General features: G+C 41.2%; 1 protein-coding gene across 3 annotated transcripts in view; it reads left to right on the top strand.

The window, feature by feature from the left end:
- Positions 1-19,479, top strand: part of ttll5 (tubulin tyrosine ligase-like family, member 5) — a 55,478-nt gene that overhangs the window by 33,092 nt on the left and 2,907 nt on the right. For all 3 annotated transcript variants that reach the window (XM_088432494.1, XM_088432495.1, XM_088432493.1), the window contains exons 28-30: positions 4,892-5,090; positions 9,233-9,414; positions 15,402-15,484. In XM_088432494.1, coding sequence (XP_088288620.1) covers positions 4,892-5,090; positions 9,233-9,414; positions 15,402-15,484 — 464 coding nt within the window. The remainder of the gene's footprint in view (positions 1-4,891; positions 5,091-9,232; positions 9,415-15,401; positions 15,485-19,479) is intronic.

Genomic DNA, 19,479 nt, shown 5'->3' with positions numbered 1-19,479 from the left:
AATTGAAATTTCTTCAGTTTGTTATTTACTTTTGAATGAGGTGGCGATTTAAAAAAAAAAAGATTAAATTTTTTAAAATGTAGTTGGTTTTAGGTTTTTATAGCGAATGTGTTTGGATTTGATCAAAACGGTCATAGATAAAGGACATCAGAATTCTTGAATGGTGTTCTTGTCATATACAAAGCAAATCTCAAACTGCACGGCAATACGACAATTTATTCAAACAACCTTGTGTGTCTTGGTGTTTTAAGACGTTTTGCAGTGTAGTGATGGTCATCACATCTGCTTCACATGTCCCGGGTTTGATCCCGAGTCGAACCAAACTGCTCTAATGACATGACTCAGGGGGTCAAGAGGCTGCCAGGCAATCAGGAGATTGTTGTTTTGACTCCTGCTTTCCCTCTTAGACCGTTCAAACTATCCTCAGGGAATATACCGACTCCACTGCCATTTCCCCCCACTGTTGGCTTTCAGGGAATATTAACATCTCATAATCCAAGTCGCTGTTGTTGTGGAACTCCAGCCGTGACTATCCCTACAACAAAAATATTGGGACGCAAAGCCAGTGAAAGTGTTGTTGGATCATCAGGTGGAAAAAAAATCTTCAGAATCATATGTTCTATGCAACCACATTAGTCCACAAAACGAAATGGGGCACTTTGTTTTGTCTTTGTTTAATATGAATCAAGCAGCAAAATCCACCCTTATTCATACATCTCAGGAGGCGGCCATTTTGCCACTTGCTGTGGACTGAAAAGGATGTCACAGTCGTCCACGGATCTGTTAATGACTAAGTCGACATCCAGCTAATACCGACAGTGGACACGTCACTATGCAGTCATCATTAATTGCGTGCATGAGGCTCATCTGGCTATAATGGCGGCTTGAGTTGGGACTTAAAAGCATATGAAATCACAGGCAATAACAGAACTGCGCAATACCGTCATTAAGTTGGGCTGTTCTTGATCGGCGCCCTCCATTCGGCAAGCGCATCCGCATTTTCAGTGTGTTCTTTATGACGCGAAGCCTCGACAAAAAATACAGGGACTGACAAACAATTGAAGTGAGTTCATGGCCATCTATCCTGCCCAGTTTAGACGTTCCTTCTCAATCTGTATATTTCTTTGAGATTTCACATTATATACCACTTGCCGAAAATGCTTGCAGAAACATTAGCATCCATCAACAATGGATCGATGTGCCCAACTCAGCTTTTATTTTTATTCTGCTACTTAAACATATAACGAACATTAGGCAACAAATACGTTAAAAGTCTCCTTGTGAAGCTCTTGAAACAAAAAATATTTGTCGACACTGGCATGAATTGCATTCACTTTGCGCAAGTGAAATGGTCCATTTCTTACATTTTTCGTACTCTTTTCTTACCTGAATGTGAACAATGCCACACAATGTCCAGAAATCTTTAGAATTCAGCTAATTAACAATGGCAAAGAGCAATGAAATGCTGTCAACTCGGCCATCCTGGAAATGACGTTACTCTCCGAAGATAATAGATTGAAAAAGAAATGCCTTACCATTACCAAGTGTGTTGCTATGGGTCTAATTCAAAACCTGGGTGGGTTGATTTAAAAGGAGAAACAATGAAAGTGTGCTTAAATATTTTTAGCCATCCGTTTTTAGACAGTCAAGATATGATCGATCAACAAACGTCAAATTTGTTTGAAACTTTTCCGGTTCACGCCTTGTTTACAAGTTGGTCTTTCACACAAAAATAGTGCATTTGTTAGAGGTCACTTTGAAAGTCCCCAGGTGACACAATATACTCAGGTTACCCGTCTAGGGTAGCCTTCCACACAATGCTCCTTTGTCGAATCCCCCAAATCCATGGATCGCGTCAACATCCACTTTGCTCTAAACAAATCCTGCTCCAAATAAGATGTAATAAGATATTAGGACCGATATCAGGAGGATTTTGCCTTCCTGCCACTCCGAATTTCCTGAGTCCATCCCCCTACGCTTCGCCTGGCACTTTGTGCCAAACATACTGAAACCGTTAAGCGGCCTGCTCTTAAGGCAACCACAGGGGTGAATTATGATCTGGTCCAAAAGAGCAGTTGTGGGTCTTTGAAGTGCCGCTGCCTGGATCCAACAGGTATGCTGCATCAGCACACTCGACAGCGGGTATTTCTTTAGGACAGAACGTCAGCTGACTGGGAAACAACATCGCTTGTTCTGTTACAACTGCTATAAACTAGGATTATTTCCGCCAAGTTTTTCAAACCTGCATGTGGACCTCTATTCACCGCTTTTTAAACACAGTTTTCAGTTTACGTTTAAAACCGTGAGACAACCACACCAAGCTATGATGCAATTAATGTCGTCTAATATTTCTAACTGAACCTATTTTTATCTTGTAACAATTATGGTTGGCCAGTAAACTTATGTTTATATGAAATCAACAGTGGTTTGTAGCTGGTCGTCCCCTTGTGTAATGTTAACACATTTGAGCATCGCTGGTTGTGTTAGCACCCTCACCACAGAAACAGACATCTAAACTATTGTCTCTGTCTGCATGCGGTATTTTTAGTTCGCCTCAGTGCTTTGTCGCCCTGTTGTTTGACTTGGTTGAATATTGTCGGGACATTCCAGAGAATTTTATATCAGCCAGTTTGCTGAACTAACAAACCTGACTAATAAAAAGACTCTGTGTGCCATCAAAGAAGTTCAACATTTTCACCAAAAGTTCCGCAAAATTGGCTTGATGTCTCTCCGCCTTTGAATGTAAAAGATGTTTTTATTCGCGACTGATTAGAGCCAGATGTTGTAATGGGAGGGCGGGTGGTTTTATGCTATTCGGCGTGCCGTGTTACTACACGCATGTTGGGCCACACTTCATGATTGTTGTCAATAATAGTTTGTCTTTTAAATTAGTAAAAGATGCACCTTTTCAAGCAACCACCACAAGTGGGAGGAATGGCCAGGCGGAACTTTTGATGCCGTGGCGCAACTTCATCCCACACTGTTCATTTTCCCACATTCACACTGAGTTAGATTGATGTCGCACATGTGCTCAACTTACACTGCTGTATTGTTTGACCAGAAGTCATATCAGTGTACTGTAAAGTATAGCGAGCAGAGCAGGGAGTCAGACAGGAAGTCTTGGATATTTTGCATGGTCTGTTCTTTTGACTCATTTGTTTTTCTCTTTTTTTTTTTTTTTTTTTTCCATCCCAACATCATCACAATAAAGCTAAAATTAGTTGTCGCTGTGACAAATGGCCAGGACATAGACTAGTAAAATAGTGGCACTGCAGTTCCAAGTGTAACTCATTAAAAGAAATAACTGCTGTAAACAAAGAACGGGTTCGAGGCTTTGTCTGCTGGCCTCTGACCTTGAAATGTTCACAGACAAGCTTTTGTTTCCAGGAGTGAGGAAAAAAAATGGATTGACCTTCACACCAATTGTTGTTGTAAAATAGGCCCTATTATGTGATCGGAGGCAAGCATTGAGTTTTGTTTTCTTTTGGCTACAAAGCCAGCAATATGCTTCACTTGAGCACCACAGGATAACTCACATTAAGAATTAATTGCACAACTGCACTGTACTGTACTGTACTGTACTTGAATTTGTTTTCTAGAGATACTGTAGCTATTGTGTAAGTGTGTAAGGCACTGTAGTACGCCAGTGGAAAAATGAATTGAGGGGAATTCTCAAAAAGTTTTTTTCTTTTTCTCAATAAGACCCCTTCGGGATCTAATTTCCTCAACTGGGCTAGTTTCACTCTATTTTTGTCCAATCTCTCCTCACTACTCCCGATAGTGCTCTTTAGGGCCTTATTTTTAGCAGGGCCCAGCCCAAAGTAGTGCAGCACACCATACACACAAGCTGTTTGTCTGTGATGGATTAGGCTTTTCAAAAGGGTTTATTGTCATATAGAAATAAAATCACAATGCAGGCACAAAACCAGGGCCGTGTTTATTCCACTGACTTAACACACTTTAGGTTTTAGCTGTATAAATGACTCAAACTGTTGGGTCAAATTAATAACTCACAAAGTTGTGTCAGTCATTTTTTGACCCAATGAATCACTATATTCAGTTTCCTGCCTTCTGTAGACTTTGATAAAAAAAAAAAATGGAGATTAACAGTTAAACACAGAGACCAAAAAGACAGTGAATTAGTGCTAAATGCCATGTCCGTTTTTGTGTAGAGCTCAACATGTTTCCACATAGTGTATCATGATCTAGCGGGTTGTTCACATGAGGTAAAATGAAATACAGAAATTTCTTTAAATGAGTTCCATTGCTCCTGGAATCTTTGGGTCATAAGGGAGCAATTGATTCAGTATAAGTATGTCTGAGGATGAGGCTGGTCTTCTCTTATTCTCTCAACAGCGGTAAAGAAAAAAAGGCTTAGTTCTAATAACAGATAATCCAGTTACAAACTCGTGGCACTCGTCAAATGGTTTTCTTTCCAGGTTGTGGCTTTGTGATGTGAATGGAACGTGAAGTTCATGGAGTACTGAAGCTAAAGTTTTTGGTTTGCTCTAGGACTGCCACAAGCTTTGTCCTCAGCTTTGACTGATTTTCACAATTTAGTCCAATGCCTAACATGATATAAAGCTGCGAGATGTTTTTCTAGATATACAATGAAAATTTATCATGTTTAAACAAGGTGAGAGAACCCTTTTTTGCCTCACCTCTACCTTATTTAAATGTAAGGACTTTTTATTATGAAAGCCGCAAAGCTGAAATATCAAGTCTCAAATTACTTATGAATGGACTCTGACATTAACTCTAATATATATATTAATATTTTATGATTATATAACAAAGTATACATATTATATTTGTTAGCATTATATGACATGAACTAGTAGAAAGGTTGTTTGCTCTTTAGTAATTACTTCTGTCTGTCTGAAAACCTTAGTGACGGGCGAAGAAATGATGGCGAGTCTTCCAGTGACAGACAGTGTCGCAGCGACTTCAGCTCCGTGATGTTGGCAAATCCTGAGCGTAGCTGCAATACTGTGAAAGGAAACCATCAGCATCAGTTTGCCGTTCAGCAAATGCAACTGCAAAAAACTCAACCGCAGCGATTTTTGGACCAGAACCATTGTGGACATCAGGTATCTCTCTTCAATATAGTAGCCGTTTTCACTTTGTGGCTACAAGTTCTTCTGAAAAGTGTGGACATCAGATATCTCTCTTCAATATACTAGCTGTTTTCTCTTTGTGGATACAAGTTCTTCTGAAAAGTGTAGAAATTGTGTAATTGATGCCTTTTTTTCATTTGTTTTCATTCTGTTCTAGCATTTTAATCTAAACATTTACAAAAACCTATAATCTCAAAAATGTATACTTTAATTTCAAAATCATACAGCATTTCACTGATTGGAAAAAAAAACCCATTTTTAAACAAGACTCTAACTTCCAATGACATCCCAAGCTAAACATATCTTTGTTTTTTTTTAACTGTTTTTCAGTTGTGATATTCACATTACTATATTTTTCAGGGGTATAAAGGTAAGTAGATTTTATAGGACAAAGGGAAACTATGTGAATTAGTAAACAGTTGACCGCAAATATGTGAAAGATTCTTGTGCACAATAGATACCATTTAGTACTGTGAAAAGGTACCTTAGATAGCTTCAGCAAGCACATAGAAGGGGTGCTTTTGATCATTGTGTGCAGTAATTTAAATGGTAAATGGGAATTGGTTTTTATTCTTAGGTTGTTTTGGTTGTGCGTCTCAGCACTTAAACTGGCAGTTGGTGATGAGATCAAATGTAACTTAGTTGAGGTTAGGATTGGTTTGGCTAAATGCAAAAGCTCAGCAAAGATGAAATCCCGGTGACTTGTCCGTGAACTGCTGAGTTATGACTCCCTCATGTTTCAAAAAAACATTACCTTACCTAAGCACCGCGCTGTCCAAAAAGCGCCCACATGAAGGGGAAGCTTTCATGTTAGCATTTCCAAAGCTATTCAGAGAATCTCCCTCCAAACCTCCTGGTCTTTCAGTGGGAAGATCCCGCCTCATAGAAACTCATTCCTGGAGAGCCAAACATGACTCCTCACTCAAAACGACATTGTTTGGCTGTGGTACGCAGCCAGGCCTGTATTTGAAGTAATCAAGGAATGCTACCCATGAGTGAATGAGGTGTTATTTGCACATGGAAAGTGGAGTGTCATCATTAAAACATTCAAATAATGTTCTCAGAAGTGCTTGCCTGACTTCGACTCGACGGTTGCGTTCTGAAAAGAAGATATTTTGCATATTGAGGAAAAAGACGTCGTTCTCGCCGCCATAGTTTTACACAGTGGCTCTGAAAGATGATCTCAAGGAGGAGCGTATTTATTCATTTTCCAGTGGATTTTGTGGATTCAACACAAGGATGGAGAGAAGTGGAGACAGGAGTGTGCCATGGGACAGCTTACAGTGTGGAATGACTGGAAGCAAGCACTTTTTTCCAAGCTGTTCTCAGTAATGCCGTTTCTCCCACCTCATTGTTTTTTCATCTTCATAGCTGAGTCTTAATTCATGCAATTTAGGTGACGTTTGTCTTGGCTTGCTCTCGCAGCTCCATGCAGGGCACTTTAATGTGATCAACTCCTCTGTTCCGTCATCATTCTTTTTCAGCCCCGAGCTGCAACTCGGTGGATTACATTTTTCTTTAAGGAGCGCCTGTCATCCTCCAAGCAAAATGGCCTCAGGAATATCCCAGGAAATCATTACAAAGGCTCTATGCGCTATGAATGAAGAGCCGGAGCCATCTAGTCTCACAATCCTAATAAATTGTGCTCATAGAAAGGGGGAATCGGGTTATGAGAGTTTCGTCACCATATCTGATAATAAATCTTTGCTGTCGTTTTCTGTTCATTCCACCCACCTGCGGCTTCCTGACAGTCAGTCCTGACAACTTATTCACTGCCTGTTAAAACTATTCTTCTTTTTTTTTTGGCTGTCCAGGAATATTGTGCAAGACAATCCCATCAACTACATGACATCATTCTGTTTTTTTTCTCTCTGTGTGTTTTTTAAAATTTGGTTGGCTAGTCAAGCACACCTTCCTGGCTCTCGCATTGGAAGAGTGAGTGTCCATATTTGTAAGGTTTCCGGGAGGGAGAAATAGTCAAGGGGCCTGTTCTGACTCTCTACTCCACGTTTCACTTATTGGGTGCAGACTGTGCGGCTCCTCCGTGGGCTTGGCCTGAGGCCACCTGGCAGCCAAACAAAGGTGCCCTTCCTGGCCTTGCTCAAGCTGAAATGCAGCCATAGGCCATGCAACCTGGAAACTCAGATTCTCATTTATCAGCACTAAAAAAAAGTTACATCGGTATTCTCAATCCCAATTGCAGTCCTTTGAACATCTCACTCTACCGTGAAGCTGGAAGATCATCAGTATTTTAGATAACCATATGAAGCTGTGGCGAAAATAGCATCGACATAAGATTGGGAGGGATATGCTGTATGTAACACATACCAGCGTTGTAAGGATGGATTGGAGTACGGCCCTAAAATATTATGTCAGAAGTAACTTTTTTCCCTCTTCCACCCAAGTCTTTGAAGTACCATACTCCTCTTAAGCAAACAAATAATGGGAAGAATTTGCTTTTTAGTGTCGCCAATTGCAATAAATAAGATAATAATGTTCTCTTTCAATATGTCATTTTGAACTGTAACATCAGTGGCATAATTCATTATAATGAGTTTACAAAAAAAAAAAGAAACACTCCACCCTGTAGTTCCTCCTTGGTTGACTCCCAGAACATCTAGTGTAGTTTTTCTGTGCAGCTAGCAGTAGTCTGACACTCCATACACAGGGCAGGACACTTTCTTGGCTATAGCTGTGACTAACTCTAGCTTTGGCTTTCAACTATTGCCCAGGCTCTCCAGCTTTGTTTAAGGACTAAGAGGAGTGAGCTAACGGTCCCACAGTTACTCCCTAAGTCCAGGTAAAAGGAAAAAAGTGAATAAAACAAAGACAAACTACAATGGCATTCATTTGACTGCAGATCTCTGCAAGGCAATGTGAAACATATGTATGTGACTTGTTTTATTGAAAAATTCACCCCGGTCTCATAGGTATGTGTAATGCACTTCATGCAATAACTGCCAACTGCCACACGTTGCAAAGCATAGAAAAGCTTTTCAGGCTTATTGAAATTCATTTACTACCAGCGCAGTAAAAATGGCTCATTGACATCCATAGCGTCCATGGCAGTGAATGAGTTAGAGGTTTATACTAGGAGTGTCATAATGGATTGTGATCAATTGATTGCAGTCATAGTTAAAGTGTTTTTTCTTTCATATTTAAGAGTGCATTAATCTCATTTTTACTCTCTAACTTGATACTTTTTATTTTAATGCTGATTAGATCAATTTTTATGAATCAGGCTTAAACCAAGGTCACTCAGACCCCGAAGTGGACACTGATTGGCTGTTATTGCGTTTGGCATAACCTGATTGGCAGCCGTTATGGGTGGAAGGGCAAGTTCAGGAGCAGGAGGAAGCGCATGTGATAGTTTGTCGCTCTGATGAATTGTAAATTTAACTTTTAAAAAAAATGCCACAATGGCACCTTTGGGAAAGATAATAGATATGTATTCTTCGTAAGAAGCTGTTTAGTTCCCACAGAAGCAGCCCAAGTGTTGGATACCACATAAATGCAACGCACCCAGCTGTGACTACAGCCACAGCTAACGATAGCGAGCCATAGCAATGCTCCTTGCCAAACTAAACTCAAGAACACCCTGCTTTTGAGTGAGTCGCCGACGGACTCGATTGACAATGTTTTATTTTAGTGTTATTTTTCCCATCCCCCCCGATGGTTGAAACCTAAATATTGCAGCCAGAAAATAAATGACTGATGCCACTTTTATGTTGGTGTAAGCCTTTTTTTTTTGTGATTTGCCACAATAACACAGTGTGTCTAAATCGAGAAAAAATAATTTATATTTTTTCACAAAATTTTAGGTGCAATTTAATGAGATTAATTAGATCAATTCATTACTGATCCTTGTTAATCTCTTATTTTTTATTGTCGTGACAGAAGTATTTCATGTGCATGTAAAGTTGTTTACGATCAATTCAGTAAATCTGATCTTTGACGTCAAAAGCCGTCAGTGGCAGTGAATGAGTTATTGTAACTGACGAATTTATGTGTATAGGTTAGTTGGGATACTCCCTTCCTGCGCGGTGTAATTTGTGTACAAAATGTCTAATTTAAACTTCTTGGCAAGTGTCTAAATTAAACTTCTTGTCCCATAGGATCAGCATTTAGATGAAACAAGCGCTCCCCACGCTAAGGTTCCCACAACGTCTTCCAGCTTTCCTGGACCACCCCATCAGAGTCACATCCGGACCCGTGATAGTCTGGTACTCTCCCCAAAACCCCCCAACGAAGCCCGAGAAGGCCCGATCAGGAAACCATCAACAGCACGCCTGGTCAAGTAAGCGCTTCCTTTTAACCGCCAATTCTCAATGTTGCTTCTGGCGTGAGAACGTATGGCGTCGTGGAGTTCAAGAGGACAAGGCTAATTCTAATGAGAGTTCCAACATGTGCGCTGTGCTCCACGTCTTTTGGCTGCTGGGTGGATCTGCCTCCTCAGTAAACAACCTCCACACGGGCCCGATTTCTGCCTGAACCATAAACACAATGTGGTTCAGTGGAAGGGCCCGGGCTCGGAGCGCCATTTAAATCCTGTTTGGTTTGGAGATAAGCTGAAGAGCACAGAAGGGAAAATTAAAGGAAAAACGAGAAACTGTGCTTAACGGCTAGTTCCCCCGCTCACTTTATGACTTTATTACGAGAGAATCTGGCCAAATTACACAAAAAAGACAAACCCTCGTGATCAAAGACTACTATTACTTTTAATGCTTTCTGCAGGTGCGAGGGTGTGATCACCCTCGTAAAGTCTGGCCCTGAGGTTTCAGCTGTGCTCACTGTACAGTATATTTGTCCATGTTTACATACGATGTGGATGTTATCCTGACAGGAGTATGTTAATATTGTGAAGACCGGCCCAGAGGTGCCGTGTTTGCCGACGTGTTTCATTCATGCACCTTACTCGGACTGCCTGAGCAAGGGCTGGCGAGTTAATAGTTAAACGGGCAGGGGTGCAGCCCAGGGGTTGTCGCGAAGGTTAGTACCGCCTGTTAGGTGCCCTGTTTGCTCCTGTGTGTGTGTGTGTGTGTGTGTGTGTGTGTCTTCCTGGCAGTTGCCGTGTTTACCCACTGCATGTGGAATTCCAGAGCAACCTTTCCCTCCCCAAAGCGCCCCCCCCCCCCCCCCCCCCGACCCCCTCTTCCCCAACACTCTCCTCCGTCCTGCATTTTTGTGGTCGACCAGTGTGACAGGGGAGAGTGTGGGAAAAACGGAAGCTTCAGAACCAAAAAGCACTGATGGAAACAATGAAATGAAAGAAGAAAGAGAATGGAAACGAGTGACAGAAAATTCAACTCTGTCCAGGGGAATGGAGATGATTGTTTGCAGAGAACGGTGGGATAATAAGTTGCTTCCCTTCGAGCACTCATTTTAGGGGCAACCCTATCCTTCTGTTATCTGATATTCATCCCAGTGTATGCCTAAGCCTGTCTGACTTACAATGGAATCACTGTGCTTGGTTTATTCATACAGTTCAAGGTTATCCACCTTCCTCTCACCGGCTCTTGAACTGCACACGGCACTGAACAGTACAAACGTGCCACTGATCGGTGTGACACTGGCTCGTTTCATGTGTTTATTGGAGGAATTTTTCAGTTGTGGGATTGTTTCACAAAGGGGTAGTCATTTGTGGAGATAGGCAAGATAAACGTAGAAAGTGGATAGAGATAGAACGATACACAGTGGGCCCCCGGTTCACGAGTTTAATCCTTTCTGCGGTTGGGATCGTAACGCGAATTTGCCTTTATGGCGGGCGATCCAAACCTATGTTAAATAGCTAATGTGTGTAAAACCCCAGATAAAAACATCAAAATTGTATATACATATTGAAAATTGGTATCAAAATAGTATCGTGCTATGTATATATAATATACATGCATACAATTAAATAACATCATAAATAAAAACTATAGAAAGGATTTATTTACCTTTAGTGAGGGCTAGCTCGGCCTTCTTCCTATTTCTTGATTTTCTCCAAATTCGTTTCCATATAAATCATCTTCTTACTCTCTCTTCAACATCACTAGCAATCTTGGAACCCATGGCTAACCAATTAAAGTTTGAATTAAGCAGTGAAATGCACAATAAATACGATTTTTTTTAAGCACTCACTCACAAACCCATTTCTATCAAAAACTTTTCAGGTAAGGCATACTGTTGATTCTTTTTAAATAATAATAAGGGACTTTTAAGCTTTAGACAGTTAAATCTATGCAAATAAATAATGCAATCTCACGTTTGGCGCACTGGAAATTCAAATTTTTTGGTAGCTTCATTTCAAACCACTAAGTGAAACGGCTTGTTTACTAAAAGTGCGCCTCACATCATATGGTTGTCACGCTTAGGCTAAAGCCGATTGTTGGGAACTGTAGCAGTAGCAGTCTTTATACAGCATGAATGTGTGATTCATTCACTGCACAAGGTAAATTTTAGACAGTGAAGCTAACGTTAGTGCATTAATGCTAATACAATAATGTACTTAGAGCAATGACGTCTCCACTGGGTGCGATTGTCGGAATGGTGCCAGCTTCCATTTGTAATTTGACAAATACGCTTTGCTAATACACTTTGGTACTGGCAAAGGTTCACCATGCACTCCTCGGTGAAATATCCATCACAAAACAAAGACATGCTTGTTGTTCAGCTGCGTGCTCCCAAAAACAAATTCCAACCATTTCTGGTTTTAAACCAAGACAAAACAAACTCGCAAAATTGTTGCAGCCAAAGACACATTTTCATTCGTCTGACATTTTATACTGTAAAATGACTGAAAACGAATGAATGAAAAGTTGTTTACTGCACTGCTGATTAGGTGCAAAATTTCTTCTTTCCAACTCCGAAATGAAAACAAAAGTAGGAGAAGCTGGACCAAAGGTGTCAATTCCTGTCCTCGAGAGCCGGTATCCTCCATGTTTTCCAAGTTTCTCTCCCTAAAACACCTGATTCTAATGATTCAGATGATTAATGATTCTAATGATTCCTCAGCAACCGCTGCAAGAGCTCAAAAATCATTTGATTCAGGTGTGTTTGAGAGAGAAGGATTGAAAACATGCAGGGTATCGGCCCTCAAGGACTGGAGTTTGATCTGGACGAAGTGGCTGGGGAGAGGGAAGTCTGGCCTTCCCTGTTAAAGCTGCTACCCTCCGACCGAATCCATATAAGCGTCAGTAAATGGGTGGATGGGTGAAATAACCAAAAGCCCTTTGAATCCATTCGTAAAACATGAACACAACCTGGCAAGCGGTTTAAAAAAAATACACTTCCTTTCCTTTTACTACAATGAAGTTTTAATTCAAAATGATACTGCACCAAACTTGGCCCTTTTCCTGTTTACTTACTCATTTGACACAGCCCATTTATGCAGGAAACTAGATAGGCTTGAATTAATTGCCCTCTCTAGTGGTTGCAGACAAATCTTAACGTTATTCCATTGCGTCAAGATGTCGCAACTCATCCGCTCTTCGACTTCTCAGTGATCAACCCAGTGAGTCATGCTTTTAACTCCCATGATTTGTAAGGCCCAATTTTTACGCCGGATGCCCTTGATGATGCAATATGGCCATTTATCCGGCTTTGTAACTTTTCAGTGGCTGGGTGTTGGGGCAGGGGACCAAACCCAAGGTACCACCACAATACGCCGTTTGACTACCACTCACGAGCAACGATCCATTTTAAATGTGTGGGTGGTGACTGAGTACCCCATCAGAAACCCGTCTCCACCAAAGTCGAGCCCAAGCACTGATACCGACGTGAAGAAGCGGCAAAGAGTCAGGATCACTTTTTTTTGTACTGTCGACTCGCAGCCAAACATGTGGGATGCGCGTGTGCGGCAGATGTTCCTCAAGTTGGTATCGCATGGGGTCTCCGGCCTATCAACATACCACAGCTGCCAACCCGAGGCGCTGCGAGGGCTTACGACGGGGTGACTGCAGTGAAGGCTTTGAAAGCAGCAATTTGTAACACAAATAAATGGGCCTGTTTGGTATTTTGTTTGCACGCTTTGGCGAGTCGCAGCTGTAGCTACGGAAACCGCGGGCTGTCGTGTGGCATTACTAATAGAGTGACAATTACAGGAGTGCCATTAACGTCAGCCTCGCTGCCGCTTTCACTCCCTATTAATCAGCCACAACGGTAGTTATTTGCACAGGATACTATATACACACTGGGGCTGACAAAAGCGTGTTTATGGTTAAACCCGATCCCCTTTGGTCGGTCTGAATAACATTACGACAAGCAAGTTACCTGTGTGCGCAAAGTGTACTCATGGTCACACTCCATGAGTTGAAGCCACACGTAGCCTGCCCCTCAAAGTGACAGAAAGAGACTGTTGACAAAGAGTGTGATGTGAAAACACAGAGGTCACATTTTTTTTTTTTTTTTGCCCCACACTCTATATGAAAGGACTTGCTTCCTGTCAAAGTATGCCACTCTTAAAGTGGGCCAATTCTATTTGTGGTTGTGTAATGGTATGAAAGAACAACTGTGCAGCCCCTTACAAGGAGGCAGTGTGTACCCTCATTACCTGGTTAATGCTCTTCTGGCAGGCGGCTGCTATGGGGTGAGAGGTTAATACCAAGTAAGCTTTATTTATTGTCCCCACTCCCCACCCGCGCCCCAAACAAAAAATACTTAACAGACTGAATGTATACTGTTACAAACATGCCTGCTCCTGTTCCAGGCCTTGCCGGATTTTACCATGATTTACAGCATTTGCTTTAGAGTTTGTGAAAAAAAAAAAAAAAAAAAGTCCTTGTAATGTGTCATGTCGGCAATCTGCAAGCATCTTGGTGAAATGCTTTGATATAAATGTACCGTGTAATCGTTCTCATAGTCACTATTCACACTGGAAGACAGACGTCTGTGTGTAGTTGCCACTTCGTTCGTGTCCCATATACGGAATTATGCCACTGCAGGCAAGAATACAAAGGTAATTCCATTTAGTGGGGCTGCAACTAAAATAAAATGTTGTCTTATTTTTTAAATTTGTCCTACGGGTGTATTCAAACCAGAAAAGTCTTTTGCTCTGATCAAAAGTAAACTTTTTTTTGTGTGTTTGCGCTACTTTTTTTCACTGAACTTTTCACAAGCCAGCTATATTCTCTAAACACAACAAAAGATCTCTCTAATACTTCCAGTAACACTGATACCAATTACATCAGGTAAATCATTTGTCCTTTTAAATTAAACTTACTTGTTGAGTTATTAATCTTGTTATAATCTTATTAGAGTTCTGCAAATTGCATGCATTTAAAAACAAAAGCAAAGGAATATGGAGAGGCAGAAGAGGCACAGTGAGATTGGAATCAAAGCAGGATTACATTCAGGTAAAGCTAAAACTGTAATTAAAAACATGTAAAAATAAAAAAAAAAACATGATTAAACATTACTGAAAATACAAGTGATTTTAGCTATAGCTATAGAACTGTACAGTATGTTGGGCCAGCAAGTGTGTCCGATGTGCATGCGCACAAAAGCGATTGCCTGAGGGTCACATGAGAAACCAAGATAAATATGATGCATTTTCACAAACCAGGCTTATGTTGCAGAGATTACTTTAGAGTTATTGATGAAAATATGCATTTTGGACAGATGTTCATTTTTGAATTCCTATGAAAACAACCCCCTTAAGGTTTCAACTTTCATTTCCGAGCAGCCACATGTTCTGATTGTAAATTAAATGTGTGAAAATAAGAAATTAGTAGACGATGAGCACCATTAAAAGATGAACGTGCCAAAACTTTGAACGCATTCAAATTGCCATGACTTTGTCAATTTTTGAGATGCTGCCCTGTATTTTATAAATTCTGTTTGAAGAGAATTAGGTGTAGAATTAGAATATATCTCAAGTTACTTTTTCGGAGACATAAGCCTGATATTGTGAAAACATATCACAGAATAAATAACAGATCGATGTTAACTCCTTTGTATTGGTAGAATACAGCCATTAATTAGTATTGATTCTATTGATACTCTGATTGAGCCTAGTTAATGTAATGATAACAATAACGAAGCAGGATGCACGAAAAACATTGCTTTCCTGATGGATTCATAATTGCATATTTTTGCTTTTTACGTAAGAATAGTGAGCACATCTTTACATACTGTATGTGCAAACGCCAACACCAGACATGGACTTTGCATGTTTAACCCCGCAAATAAAATAAGTACATTTTCCGATTCACTCACAAAACATTACTTAAACAAGTTTTGAAAGAAAGAAACGCTGAAGTATTGCCGCAAATCCTCATTATCCTGTATCTGTCTTCGCTATAGGCAGCCGTCCGCTCAGATGTCGGCCTATGGAATCACGGCCAACGGGCAGCATTTGGTCTATGAGGCCATCTGCGCTAAGACAGGTGGGTTTTATGCTGCGCTTCCGCACGCGCTTTGAAAGTTCTGGTGCCAGCGTGAATGATCGGAGCCAGGACATGGAGGAACGATAAGTACCACAGGATATTTTTACCTCACTGCTGTGTAAAGGCAGTTAGATAGATGAGAATAACTTAGCAAAGGTGATGTCATAGCTGAAGGATGAATAAACGAGGCTGAACAATGATGGCATCTTGAAACAGAGAGGACATTCCCATCTGTTGGACGATTCTCCCCAGTTCCACTTACTCTGCCTCTGCCAGAAGCTTGTTCACTTGCACCAAGAGAATCAAAAATCCAGCTCTGGGTTTATTGCGGCTAACGCGCCGCACTTGTGGCTTTCTGCGCTCACGTGTGTCCCGTCATCTTTCAGGACCTGAGCCGCTCTTTCCATCACGAGCCGGCGAAGTGTTGAGGTTATTGCAGCACCGGTGATATTAAGCACTTTTCACTGATGCACCGCACATCTGTTTGTCTGCTCACGGGCCTTTTTCCATCGCAGCATTAGCATTAGCAAATCATACCATTCATCACTTCATTTGAGTGTCACAGTCAAGCCCAAGCAGAGATCAGCCCGCGTTCGTCCAAACTGAGCTGTCGGAAAAATACGCTAGCTGCGCACCTCCCACAAAATCAAAACGTGTGTGTGTGAGACTGCGCGCGTGTGTGTTTGTGACCAGAACATTTCTTTTCAATCTCCTCCTTAAAGTATTGAAGCCTGGCCTAGGTTAACAAACATCTTATAAACGCATCAATTACTGTAACTGGATCCATTGGGAACAGCTTCTGCATTTCACAATGCATTTTTTCCATTATGTAGGGCACAGGGGGCTGGGGTAGATGTTGCACCTATAAGCTTGGAAAAACACACACACACACACACACACACACACATAGCCAAAGTCTTTGACCTTTGACCAGAACTTAAGTACTTCTATCAATTAGGGTTAGGCAATACATTTTAAAAAATGAAGTTTTGAAAATTGGCTAAATTGTGAAATCAATGTTTTGCAAAAGTGGCTGAATGCTGGAAGAGTGGTTAACAAGACATGTTAACAATAGTTACTAACTACTTAGTCGGTGCTATCCATTTTCTGACCCTCCTTGACTCTTAACACGTAGAAGTAAACAAACATACGAACCAACTAACAAACTAAAATAGAGACCTACTTACTTACCTAACTACCTACCTAGAATTTAATTCCTGAACTCGCAAAAGACACGTAAAAGTACGTCTTTAGGATTGAATGAGTTAGTTGTGACATTTGCGCAAGTTATGTACATGCTAGATTTCCAGATGCGGGGGGAATTTTCTCTTTGGATAAAGGAAAAAGATTTATTTGGTGTGTTTGTTTGAATGACTTCCCTTAACTAATATCCTGCATCGCATTGTGACCAAAGGTAGACACATCTGATCGGTTATTATCCATTTTTCTGCTGTAAATCCTTGTTGTGGCGAAAGGAAATTACGTGCTAAATAGTGAGATATCGCACATTAGTTGCCATGATGACTGCATCCTCATCATCAAATAAAACAAAAATCTCTTGACCACTTTTTGACCACTTGACCGCACCTCAAAAATGAAATGAGAGCAAGCGCCGATTGGTGTCACGAGTTGTTTACATTTGTGCTCAGTGAGGACATAAATGCCAGTATATCTGTAAATGTAGTTACCTATTATTTTCCATTTGTCTTCACTCAGTGAGATTAAAAACAAAAAAAGACTCAAAGGAGCTTTTATTGAAGCAGCAGGAATAAATACAGTACAGCGTGTGAAGAGCTGCCTTTTTCTTTTTGTAAACAAGACGTTCTGCTTTGGAGAACTCGTGAGAATTATTCAGCAAGTGTGCAGAGACCCAGTGTGGCGTTTCGGAGGAAGGAGGGGGCAGGGCGCTCTCAGAAGGTCCGCGGCCTTTGTGGAGCTCGGTGCCTGCCCGGTTTACCTTTGCAGTGAGATGACTGCGCCGCACTGATTGACTGTGACAGCGACTGCAAACGGAGAGCATTCTCTGTGATCAGCTGTCAGTGGCCATTAATCACACTTTCCCTTTATCTCGCGCTCTTGTAAACCCTCCTAATCTCTTCCTCTCTTTACCCAGACAACGCTCCTTTTGTGCGACTTCCCTTTGCCCGCCTCTCCGGTGTGTTACTCTTGTCAATTTTTGTGACATGAAAGCAAAGGCGGGATCTTTTTGGTCGAGCCGCGATCAAAGCGTACAAACCCGGAGGGAATATGAGTCGCATGTGTTGTACAGGCCTCCTCTTGGCCCGCGTCTCCAGCTTCTCAAGCCTCTGCAGCCGAAGATTTATTGCCTTCAGTCTGAGGAGGAAATGAGTGAGTGTCGGATCGTGTCAGTGAGAGGGCTCTTTATCAGAATCAGGCAGACGAAGCGCGTTGCCGGCTGCCATCGCCTCATTCAGGTGCGAGCTAGCGAAGGCCCGGCTGAAAGGAGTGAATGGGAGCCATGTTGACTTGAACTACTGTACAGTTCACTTGGGTTCAACGAGCCTTATCTTGCATGCGTTGCTGGTGCAGGGTGTGTTGTTGGAATGTAAATTGACATCATTACAGCACAAAAACATCCAGTGACATTAAAGCAGACATATGAAGATGGATGGTATTAATAACTTTTTTGAAAAACAGTTCCAGAATGATTTAATAACCTGCCGTGACTTGTGATGTTTTATTTTCTTCATCAAAATATCCCACGGATCAAGAATGACAGCATATTTGGGGCGAAAATTGCTCTTTTTTTTTAAAATAGCCCCGTCTCATGCAAATGTGTAACTGCATATCCCAACAAAATAGGTTTTATAATATAGAATCTGTAAGTATATGGACCTTTACACAGATAACAATTTATCACAATGGTGTGGATTAAGGGGTGTTGAAACAAGCATCCTAACCCTAACCCAGCACCTACAATCTACCTTTTTCTTGAAAGGAGAGGGAGGGACCATGTAGCGGGGTTTGGAGCAGCCTGAGCTAAAATTACTGTTGATACAAGTTAGCACTGCAAGTAATGAATGCATACATAAATAAATAAATAAATAAAAATAAAGAAAGATTGCACATTAATCAGCTTTAACAGGATTACTGTAGGTTAGTTCTTCAACGCAACCCAGAGGCTCCCAACACGGGCCTAAACCCACGCAAAATATTTTTACAATGGAATAATGAACATGACTCAACTACTGCAACTGAGTTTTATTGCTATCACTGAGAAGATAAAGAAAGCAATGTGAACACAGCTCGGGGGATATCGAGAGCAAGGAGAGCGAAGGCAGAGGCAAATGCAAGTAGTGTGATGTCACCACACAATCGTCCGCTGCAACACGCACGCTAGGTCTCGCATCATAGCTATAAATACTATTATGAATTTATTTTTAATCATCATAAATAATAATTTGATTATTATTTAATTTTCAGTAATTTATTTTTATGGGCAAAGTTAACATCATACTTTAGCCCCATCTTTTTTTTTTTGCAACCTACCAATACTGTACCATCTTCGTGATCGAGTGACCACAGTTTTTTCGCAGTTCTTTTGTGTTTTTTACTCTGTACTTATTTTAATGGCCTTGCATGTGGGAAAGTAGATCCACGGCCGAAAGGGCAGTAGAACACGTAACACTTTCCTGAGCCATAACTCGTGTTCAGACGCTCACGCGGAATCACCATGGCTTGAACCGACCACTTCAAGCATCCCCGCAGCAGGCCCCGCCTCTTAAAGGCACATAGCTCACAGATACTTAGGATACGTTCATTTGTTATTTTTGTAACACTTTACTGTTGCTATTTTTGCGTGTTTAAAGTTTTATTAGAGAAGGGGTGCAGAATGTTACGCGGAGGGGAATGCTTTTCCTTTATCTCTCTTTCGCTGAGCTACAGGAAGCCGCTTCCAGCTGTCATGTCATCGGCCTGGAAGTCAGTTTTCCATCTCAGTCAGGCCTGGCGGCGTAGACGAGCACCAAAATAAA

The sequence above is a fragment of the Hippichthys cyanospilos genome, chromosome 14 (assembly GCF_059441005.1).
Source record: "Hippichthys cyanospilos isolate Australia breed blue-spotted pipefish chromosome 14, RoL_Hcya_1.0, whole genome shotgun sequence".
NCBI lineage: Eukaryota > Metazoa > Chordata > Actinopteri > Syngnathiformes > Syngnathidae > Hippichthys > Hippichthys cyanospilos.
The sequence above is the reverse complement of the archived record's forward strand: the minus strand, read 5'-3'. Positions and strand labels throughout refer to the sequence as shown.